At 36.9% G+C, this 11,553-nt stretch overlaps 2 protein-coding genes across 2 annotated transcripts; one reads left to right on the top strand and one right to left on the bottom strand.

The window, feature by feature from the left end:
• Positions 1–7,642: 7,642 nt before the first annotated feature.
• On the top strand, positions 7,643–9,950 carry LOC113772181 (pentatricopeptide repeat-containing protein At1g53600, mitochondrial). Its single transcript, XM_027316752.1, has one exon. It carries the CDS (start codon positions 7,708–7,710, stop codon positions 9,871–9,873), a length of 2,166 nt encoding a protein of 721 aa, XP_027172553.1. The 5' UTR covers positions 7,643–7,707; the 3' UTR covers positions 9,874–9,950.
• A 713-nt stretch (positions 9,951–10,663) lies between these two features.
• LOC113771885 (chorion class high-cysteine HCB protein 13-like) lies at positions 10,664–11,065 on the bottom strand. The gene has a single exon (XM_027316433.1). It carries the CDS (start codon positions 11,063–11,065, stop codon positions 10,664–10,666), a length of 402 nt encoding a protein of 133 aa, XP_027172234.1.
• Positions 11,066–11,553: the final 488 nt, after the last annotated feature.

Below are 11,553 nucleotides of genomic sequence, written 5' to 3'. Positions count from 1 at the left end.
TGAGGCCCAAATACTATGCCGGGCTTAATGGATTGTACATTGGCTTCAATCCCAATGGGCTGCTGGAGTTTGCCGTAGTAATTTTGCCTTCTTCCAAAAGTTACATCTGAAAATGTTACTGCTTACTAAATCCGATTAATTCATTTGCTATAACTCAAGATTCTATGAACATTTTCCACATGATTTTGGTGGAAGTCGCTACTATAAGTAGCAAAATCTCTATTTTTAGGAGCATTTAAAAAGTTGGACTATCTTTGTAATTTGGAATAAAAATAGGATTATATATGTAAAAACCCCATCTTATATGAACCAAAGTGTTTGTACTGTGATCAATTTGTTAGAAATTATTTTCACATTTCTTTACTCTACCACTAAAGATTTGAAGCGACCTGTTCCTGCGAGCTAATCGAATGGGCTTGCCATTTCTTGGAAAACAACCTTCAGTCGTCCATTAGCAAGAAAACCCAAAGGATTTTCTTCCAAAAGTTTTTTTTCCCTTCCCCCTACGCGATCAACACTAAAGGTTACGAGGGCAGCTAAGGAGAAGGAAGGGGTCCTTCACGGACTCCTTCTTGATGAGAGATGTCCAGAGAGAAATGCCCTTTGACTTTCACAAAAAGCTGAAAGAATTTAAGTAAATTCCAAAACTTTTAATCCTACAATTATAGCTTGCAAAAGAAGAGAGAAATGCTCATGTCTTCTCAATCACATGAAGATCATTAATTAGTAGAGTTCGTGCATGGCTGTAGCAGAAGATGAGCATATAATATTTGACAGGAAAAATTCCAATATTTGTAAAAGGGATTCAAACTTTCATTGTATTGAGCATTTCACTAATGCGTTTTTGTTTTTTGGAATGCAAGGCTTTCTTTTCTATTGTTTGGTATATAGTATCTAATTAGTTGATTTGTTATACGACAAGATTACTAAAATCGTTTTTAAATTTTATCTAGCAAGTCAATTATTAGTGTGTTCATGGATAGTTAGAGTGAACTGGACCACAAATGAAGTATATTCAAATGGATCATTATCTTGCTTAATTCCAAAACAAATAGCTTTCTGATCATAACATTTTGTTTGTCAGGATTTACATTTTCATAATCAAAGAAAACGCAATAATTGCATAAAACAAAGTTTTATAAACGATAAGTTTCTTGCCAGATAGAACTACTACAGGTAGGTTCCTCCAAAAGAATCTCTGAATAATCTATGACTCCTCCGTATTGAGCCGCGTTATGCTCTACATCTTCTTCTCCAACTTGTTCATACCAGCAAGAGAGACCGTGATCACCAGGTGAAGAAGATGAAGAAGATGATGATGATATCTCCAGATCCATCCAACTGAAATCAAGATCTTGTGATGCTGAATTATCCTGATCACCATACGTATATTCCTCATCAATTGACATTAGTTGATCAAAAAGACAATCCTGCAGCTGGTAACCATCGTCAACGTTTGAGCCATGATCATTCATCAAACCGGGGTTGATAGCTGCCTCTAGAGATTGGATCACACTGTTTAATCTTTCATCATCACAACATTCAAGTTGCACTGAATCCTCAAGAAAGGACATAAGAATTGTGTCATCCCTTTGTGGGATTTCAGGGATTAGGCGCTCTTCATTGTTGGTGCAGGACATGTTTTCTGGTACAATTGATGCCATATGGAACTAGAAATGATCTGATATGAAAGAATTGGAAATGAACACTGGAAAAAAGAAGTAAACAGTTTAAAATTAACTTCAGTTGTCAAAGTTTTTGAGAACATTTAGGCCCTATAAATAGGTGGATGGATCCCTTAAAGGCATATATCATGTGCATGTGCTACTAAAATCCTTGAGGGGCCAATAGGGATGCATTATTATGACATTAAGTAGCATCATACACCAGAAACAATGTGCCTTAATTTAATCTTTCTAGCTAGCCTAGTTGAGTATTATTGGAACATGAATTATTAAATTGTTTGGATACCTCAATTATCCCAAATAATATTTCGCTTGTATCATAGACACATTTTTCAACCCACCTTTTTATCTCACATACATCACATCACAAAAAGTGCTACAGTAATTATTCCAAATAATATTTCAAATAATACACTATCCAAACACTCGTGGTTGCAGGTGGCCTAATAGACAAAGAAAATTAAAATATGAACCTGGTCCTTTTTGACACCGACAAGAAATATTTCTGCATTTCTTTATCGAAAGATGAAAAAAAAAATCCTAGTCCGTGTTTATTTAAAAAAAAAAAAGAAGAAGAAGACTTTGGACATTAAGTTCAGCACTAATTTGAGGTGATAGCACAAGTATCCGAAAGAAATCATATGATTTGATAGCTAAAACAAAACCGACCTCTTGTAACATAAGTAAGTGATGTGTGAGCACAGATTACTGAAGAAGCAGTTGATTATTAATGGGTTTCCAAGTAAGCAAGATTGGTAACAAGGCATGCAATAAGATAGACAGAATCTGCAAAGGTGGAATCATATGTTTAAACCAGCATTGAAGTTTCACCAATTTGACCACTTGGGGAAGGTGTCATGCAACTATACCACTTTTACGTTAATTATATTGGATCTAAAATTTAAGATTTTCTAAAGGAAGGACGGTTCAATAAAGTTCAAACTAAGTTATTAGCCCACCAGTATGTGTTGTTAATACCATAATTTAACATCAAGTATGTAAAACCCGATTAACAGGATTGAGTGCTGTGCCAAAGAAAAAAAAAAAGAAGATCTCATAATGGAGTAGGTTCTTGGAAAGTGCAAGACTTTGGTCCACATTGAACGATGGAGGATCGCCACTCATTTTTGCGGACACTTGACCCAGACCATGCATTTTGGTGGGCAAACATGGTGATAGTGCCCACACGGGACAGAAAACACATTACCAGAAAAAGGACCTCTAAGATAATCCTACGTATATCACGTTTTGGTTGGGCTTCATGAGATCTCATTATCTTGCTTTCTGGTTTCTGCTACAAGTGTCTTCATATTTAAACAACAAGGGAAGTGAATCATGAATTTGTTGAAAGGCAAACAAAGTTTCATATTATTGCAGTTTTCTTTCCAATGTACCGAGAATATTCATGCAGGCAACAGGCTGTACCCATGAAGCAAGGCTGGACGTTTCTTGTTGTGACAATTGGTGTCTTTTTCAATATTCAATGGTACTCATCCTAGCTTGCGACCAATACCAACCATTCTCGATGTTAATTATTGGAGATCCAGTGTGGATCAAGGTGGAGAGTTGGAATTCAGCCTAGATGCTTGAGTAGTTAAATCCAGTAAGCTAGAGTTTTTTTTTTAACCTAGGTATGCGAGTGCTAACATCCTCCCCTTTATTGTTTCAAAGATGAAAGAAAAACTGTTTTTTTCCAAAGTTTGAAGTTCGTTTTGCAAGATAGAGAAAATCAGAAATGCTGAATTAGTTTTTAAATTGACCAAAAGCCCATTTTGTAGTTATTTTACTATTTAATTTTAATTCAAAAGTTTAAGTTGTTATCCTTCTTAGACATATTTGCTTTTTTTTTTTTCTTTTCTTTTGGTGGGGGACCCAAACCAAAGGCATGCAGGTTTTCCATTTTGGGTAAAAAAAAAATAATTTCATCGAAATATATATATATATATATATCTAACTTGACATAGATGTATACAGATAATCAATCGAAACAAAGATCTAAAAATCAATGAATATAAAAGATATATTGACTCAAAAAATATCTTACATCAAGATGAATCATTGCAACCTATAAATCGGTGCATGTTTTCTAACAGTCATTGCTACTAATCCTTTTGTATGAATTAGTGTATTTAGTTCACTTGTTTAGGGTTTTTTTTAAAAAAAAAAAAATTTACTTTGTACACTTGTTTAGGTTTACTTAAACTTCCCCTTTTTAACTAGTTGAATAGGTATAACCAATTGAACGACAAGTAAAACGAAACAATTAGCCTTGGAAATTCCCCAACTAAATCATTTTTGAATCAGTAACTAAAATTTCCACAGAAATATGAGCCTCACTTATGCATGTTAGAATGCTAAGTATTAATGTTGTGGCAAAAAATCTCAGTCCAAAATCCAAATTAGGTGTTCAAAAATGGCGGCTTATCAGAAAATAGATGGCATTATTTAGTTAGTTGCTCGTGTCTTCTTTTCTTATTCTCTAGTTTAGTCAAACAATAATCTGCTTGTCAAACTAGCTAGTTCATTTGTAATTTCTGGAGGCAGCTTTGGATTAGTGGACGCGGTTGAAGAATCCATCAAGAAATTAATAATAATCTGCTTGGCCTGTAATAGTGTTCACTAACTTCTTCATTTCTGATTGCATATATAAGCCATTTGACTCCCCAACAATAATTCTAGCCACTTTGTTAAGCACGAATTAGTTACTTATTTACCATACACTTTTAAACAGTTAAAAAGAAAAAAGAAAAAACCTAATTTGCTCTGCCTTCAATTGCAGCATATGTGAAATACTTTGATAAAACTAGGGAGAAATATGTATAGTACCATTGGTCGATGCTGATGATAGGAAATTCTTTACTCTTTTTTTTTTTTTGTACGATGACATTAATTACATATTAGTTAACTCAGCAAGTACATTGCAAATCAGTGCCAATGCACCAAAGAGGCATTTGTTTCTTGCCACAAATTACCAGAAGAGTAACATTCATGGTCCTCAAAGGAAATTCCATTGAGATGCTGGAAATAATAAAGATCTTTCCCACTTCCAAATTGGGTTACAGCATCCATCTCATCTCCACAGGGATCCATGTACCAGCTGGCCATAACATCACTTGGTGAGGAAGGCACCATATCCATCCAATTGAAATCTAAACCATGATCAGGTCTCAGCTTATCATGGCCTTCAAAATGTGCGTGATCATGATCATGATCAGATAAAACACTTGTCCAATTTTCATTATCTTCAGATGATGACTTTTGATCATCATTGATCGTTTGCTGATCAATTTCAGCTTCCAGAGATCTCATCACACTATATAACTTTTCACAGTCGCAATCATCAACTTGTGTATCGTCTAGCAAGGACATGAGAAGGGCTTCATCATCTTGTGGGAGCTCGAAGTTGTCAAACTCATCATGGCTGTTGTTGCATGCCATTGTGAGATTTGATCAAGAAAAATATATATGACCCTCTTCCTAGAACTGAAACAATATATCAACTTGTCAAAGAAAAAGGTGCAAAATCAGAAGAAGATATCGCTTGGAAAATTGCAATGACTTCTCAACAAAAGCATGGCTTTATATAGGTGAACCCTCAAGCCCCAGCTAGCCAAATAATTAAAGGGGGAAAAAAAATAAACCTGGAAAACTAGTGTCATATTCCACAGCCCAGAAAAATTAGATTAAGAACATGGGAGGCAGGTCGTGTGGCACATCCCCACGTGGTCACCCTCTGATCATCAACTCGCCAATAAAGTAAGAAAATTTCCAGAAGCAATAATTAATTCTACAAAGCCCCAATCAAAAGGTAGCCTAAGTGGTTGAAATTTGACAATTATGTATATATGCAAACACAATGCTGAATGAAAGTCTCTTGATTATGATTTATCAGGATAAAAAGGAAGTTACCTAGTAAAATGAACTAAACCAACTTTATAGTATATCTTTCGCGATAATTGGTGGACCGACTAAACAATTTAAGATGGTCCCCCATTGTCACGAAAGCATACTAATCAGAAAATGCAATGAACCAACCAATCATGTGACCTTGGACACATAATCAAAGGGATGGACTACCACCACGGATGGCTTAGAAATGTAGGTAAATGTCTTTGTCTACCAACAAAAGGCTTTTCAGGTGCCAAAGATGCCGCTGTATTTGTCTATGGTCATTACAGAATAATGTGTTTATCAGACAGTACAGCAAAGCAGACAATATCTAGGAGATTATATGGTGGATCAGATAGCAGCAAAGTTACGTGGGAGAAGAACTTATCCCCATATATCTTCAACTCTTAAATTATTAGTGCCGGCAAATAAATAAGAATTGAACCCTATATATGTTATTGATTCTGATGGCTTATTGGGGTTTCCTAATATCTGTAGGCACTTGTGAACTGTGATGTTTTACAATTAGCATGTTGTAGCCTTGGAGGATCGATCGAGTACTACACAATCATCAAAGCACAAACAAAAATAATATTCAGAATTAATTAGAAATTATTATGAGTGAAACAAAATTAAGAAAGTAATAATAGGTGCGCAGCTTAGTTAGTAAGAACATTAACTAACTAGGTGATTATAATTAAGGTTCTTGATTTAAGTCTTAACCTCTTTCTTTCTCATCTTTCAATTGTAAGGTTAGAGATTGATTTTGATGTCATGAAATTAATTTATTACACGTAAGTGATAAGTTCAGGTGGGGCTTGCTACAACTGAGTGCTACACGAGAATCTTGATTCGGGCAATTCACTGTCTGGAATGCAACTTCGAGTGTGAAATTTTTTTTGCCAAGTGCCAAAAAAGATGCTTAGAATTTGGTTTAAGAAAAACGAAAGTTGGTCCCTCGTGAGATAACGCATGGAGAACTTGATCAGAGGTCTTGTCATCTCCATTGTTGACCGCCCAACACAAGAATTGGTGCACATGTTGCCACCAAAATGTGTTGGGTGGAGTCTGATCACAATCACATCCTCCTAGTCCTGGCTATATATTAATTAGGTAGCTTCGCAACACATTGGATTGGATGGTGAATGCACCTAATTAGATCCATGTGAGCTGATCCGTCATTGCATAAATCCTCGTGGCACCACCCACCTAAAACTAAAAGTTGCTGATTTATATCGGGTTATTGTAAGCCTGCTATTCCAAGAAGGAAAGATCAAGTTATTTGTGGCGATCTCGATTGGAAATATCATATAGAACTTAATACTTGTTTAGTGAAATTCATAATTGACTCGCACAATTTACTACAACATGCATTAGTTCAACACTAAAAACTTAAAGAGTACTTTTTTTTTTTTTCTTTTTGCTATGAAACTTACCGCTAGATTGGTGTCACATTCTACGACTTACAATATTGGCAAAAAAGAGAAAAAAATGTTATCACAAATTTTTTTTTCTAAAGCTTGATATTTGGTGTGAAATCTTGCCATTTATCAGAATTATGATCAAGTGACGAGGACAAGTTTTAGGTAGGGACAAAAAAGTTTGTGAAGCACATGCACCGTCTCCTGTTTAATTAGATGAACAAACATAGTTAAGAATCATGAATGTTACTAATAGAAAATAAAGGTTTTTTATTCCCCAAAAAAAAAAAAAATTGGATTTAGCTCTACATATCACAAATCAAATAAAACTAAATAAAGAAAACTCCTCAAGTTTTTGCCTTTAGATTTATATCCACTTGGTGTAAGCCTGACATCTTTGTGCAAGAAAGATAATAAAATAGGGGAATTGGTAAAGAAAAACATGAAGGGAATTTGACTGAAATATTATGCTTAAACATGTGGGAAACCAAATTAAAAGATGAGGGAATACAAACGGTTTTTCAAAAATATGAGGGACTATTTCAGCAATTAGCTCCCATAATTTTATCAGACAACTTTGAGAAAATTTCAGCAAAAGAGGCTCAAATGTTTACTTTGACATTCTTCGGCTTTCAGGGCTGCCGCGAAAAAAGCTTCGAGTTTTGAACTCCAACGGTCCCCAAGGCTATGGAGTTTCCTCAATTCTTTGAGTCATGCTAGCAAACCGCACCTCCCCCCAGTTGTACAAAGCCCTCAAGAAACCTTCACTACAAATCTTTAGCACTTTGGTTTTTGCTACTCAAACCAACTTGTCAAAAACCAAAACTGAAACCAATAAGTTCCTCGTTTACTGCAACTCCCAGATAACGAAACATGGCCGAGACGGCAATATCAAAGAGGCCGAATCAGTTTTCAACCGAATGCCCACAAGAAATGTTGTTTCGTACACTGCAATGCTCACAGCTTATGCTCAAAATGGTCAGCTCAAGAGAGCTCGCGAACTATTCGATGAAATGCCTGAACGAACTATCGCATCGTGGAATGCCATGATCACAGCTTATACGAGAAGCAAAGGTGGTATCTTTGAAGGGTTTCGATTGTTTGTGAAAATGCCCGAGCGGAATGAGGTATCTTGTGCTGCTATGATCACGGGGTTTGTGAATTCAGGGAGGTTTGATGAGGCTGAAAAATTGTATAATGAGACACCATTAGAACTGCGAGACCCGTCTTGTTCGAATGTGTTGATAAATGGGTACTTGAAAATGGGGAGATTGGATGAGGCAACTCAGATTTTTGATAGGATGATGAAGAAGGATGTTGTATCCTGGAGCTCAATGGTGGATGGGTATTGTAAGAATGACAGAGTTGATGAGGCTAGAGAGTTTTTTGATGCAATATGGGAGAGGAACGAGGTTACCTGGAGTTCCATGATTAATGGCTATATGAAACTGGGACGTTTCAGAGACGGACTTGGATTGTTTTCTGAAATGCGAAGGGAAGATGCTGTGAGAATCGAACCTATATTAGTCACCACAATTTTTGAAGCTTGTGGGAGATTTGACAGATATACCGAAGGGTGTCAAGTTCACGGTCTAGTTTCACAGTTAGGATTTGAGTTTGATGTTTTTCTGGGAAACTCATTAATTACCATGTATTCTAGATTTCGTTGTATGGATGTGGCTCGAAGTGTGTTTGACATGATGTTAGAAAAAGATATAGTCTCTTGGAATTCTCTCATTTCTGGTTATATTCAAAATAAAGACCTTGAGGAGGCATATGGACTATTTGAGAAGGCACCTGAGAAAGACGTAGTTTCCTGGACAACCATGATTACTGGCTATTCTGAGGAAGGATTGACTGAAAAATGCATTGGGTTGTTCACAATGATGCCAGAGAAAGACGCTATTGCCTGGACTGCTCTTATTTCAGGGTTTGTTATTAATGGACAATATGAGGAAGCTATCTGTTCGTTCTTTCAGATGCTTCAGACTGCAGTGAGACCAAATCCTCTGACCTTAAGTAGTGCTCTTAGTGCTTCAGCTGGTTTGGCAACATTAAATCAGGGTACACAAATACATGCTCAGGTTATTAAGAGGAACATGGAGTCTGATTTATCCATTCAAAATACCCTTGTCTCATTTTATTCAAAATGTGGAAATGTAGATGATGCCTACCGGATCTTCAATTCCATTATGGCACCTAACATTGTTTCTTTCAATTCTATGATTTCTGGATTTGCCCAAAATGGTTTTGGAAAGGAAGCACTTAAGTTGTTTGAGAAGTCACAGAGCAGGGGCTACGAACCTACTGAAATTACCTTTCTCGGTGTTCTTTCAGCCTGTACGCATGTAGGACTCGTAGAAGAAGGAAGGAACTACTTTAGGTTGATGAAATCTCTATATAAGATTGAACCTGGACCTGATCATTATGCCTGCATGGTTGATCTCCTTGGAAGGTCAGGTTTGCTTGATGATGCTGTAACCTTCATCAATTCAATGCCATTTGTGCCCGACTCTGGGGTATGGGGTGCTCTTCTTGCTGCAAGCAGGACTCGCTTCCGCGTTGATCTCGCGATGCTTGCGGCCGAAAATATTTCTAAGCTGGAACCAAACAATGCAGCGCCGTATGTGGTCTTATCAGACATGTATTCTTTTGCAGGGAAGAAAAAAGATGAAGAAAGAGTTAGAACGGCCAAGAAATTGCAAGGAATAAAAAAAAGTCCTGGGTGTAGCTGGATTACTGTTAAGAACAAGGTTAATACATTCCTTTCGGGGGATCAGTCCCATGCCAGTTTTAAAGGAATCAAATGTATATTATGTTTGATCCTGGATGAGATGAAAGAATTACACTGGCTTGATCATGATTGGTTACCACCTTAGCAAAGTATAACAATTAACAAAATTGACAATCTTGTACGTTTTATGGAAGTCCTTTGGTTGGTTTTCCATGCTTCTATATTTAGACAACCAGCTTTTGAGTTTCACTCGAACGACGACTCTGGTGACTGAACTTCAAATTTTACGCTCTGAATGGTTGAGGAAAACCAAAGAAGTACGTCTACTTCAATGAAAAAAGAAATGAATATTGTGTGAAAAAAATAAGAAGCAAAAAAGTGATGATGGGACTCTTGTATTTCGATGAAGGGAAAAGAGCACTTGTGTTAGAGGCAAAGCTTCTATGATTATTCTACTAAAATTAGAGCAAAAACACCAGAAAGAGGTTACTTGTTATAGAATTCTTGGTTCTGTACGATAACACCTTGAAGAAGATAAGAAAAAAATATTTAAGCTAAAAATATTTATGTCTGTATCTTAGTATTTCGAGCATAAAATTGTACGTTGATCACATGGCGAAGGGCATGTCATGGCGTGGAACTCTGTTAATTACACTAGACAGGAAGAGATGGAGATGCTATATATCGCTCGAGCTACTGCATTCATATTTTTGGTACATACATGGTAACTTATGAGCCTGGTGAATGTTTTGTTTTCGATATTGCTCGGGCTCATCTGCAATCAACTTAAATCACAAATAACCACACACCAATGAAACTTACCAACTGGACAAATTTGAGGAAATCAGAAACAAACAGCACTGCAGCCTCTTCTATGATCCTCTCATGTGTATGTAGAGCTAGAAAGATAACAGCGCCAGGCTTTGATTGATTGATTAATCACCACCACCCCCACATCCGCCACAACCGCCACATCCGCCACAACCACCTCCACATCCACTACAACCACCACCACCACAACCGCCACCATCACTACCAGCGCCATCTCCGCCTCCTGTCTCGCTATCACCACCATCTCCGACCACGGCTTCTGCTGCACTAGTGGCAGCTGCAACTGCTGCTGTTGCTCCCAGAACAACCATTCCCCCATCTCTTATTGCACTACATTGACCCTTCTCAACATCGTCATACGAAGGCCGCCGAGGAGCACTCGTCCCAGCATGTGATGTAGCCGGAAGCCGCTTCCTTTTCCGTCCAATTTCCCATGAACAAAGCAATATCAGAATTCCAGCGAACCAAGAGCCCCAGACAATGAGAATTATGGCATTAGAATTCATTTTCCTTCATGATATGACTTCGGCTACGAGTCTGACGATCTTTTCATCCACTTTTTATAGCATTTTCGTGAGCTGAGTTTTCAATATAATACTCACCCTGTATAATGCAAGGAGGTTTACATTAACTTTCGTCTAGGTAATGGCCCTGACACTGACAGATGCTCGAAGTTGTTTAATATTAGACTTTTGTTGTACGTCGTTGACTTTCATTAGTTTCTCTTCATTCTTGTCCCATTTACTCAATTTAATATAGTACAAAACTTTTTATTCGTTGAGGACTAGTTCAAAGATTAGCGCAAAAGAAGAAAAGATTGGCAGTTTTCATATTAATCTAGAAGGACTCCTTGCCTGTTGGGTTTAATAATTTCTATTTGGAAGATATCATTCGGCATTGTAATATATTTTTTTCTGCCAACAAAAATGCCTCAATCATGTTTATCCCACATCAATCTGATAATTATCGTTAATTTGTGAGTTTGTGAGTTTGT

The sequence above is a fragment of the Coffea eugenioides genome, chromosome 5 (genome assembly GCF_003713205.1).
Source record: "Coffea eugenioides isolate CCC68of chromosome 5, Ceug_1.0, whole genome shotgun sequence".
NCBI lineage: Eukaryota > Viridiplantae > Streptophyta > Magnoliopsida > Gentianales > Rubiaceae > Coffea > Coffea eugenioides.
Note: the sequence above shows the minus strand (reverse complement) of the source record. Positions and strands in the feature narration are given on the sequence as shown.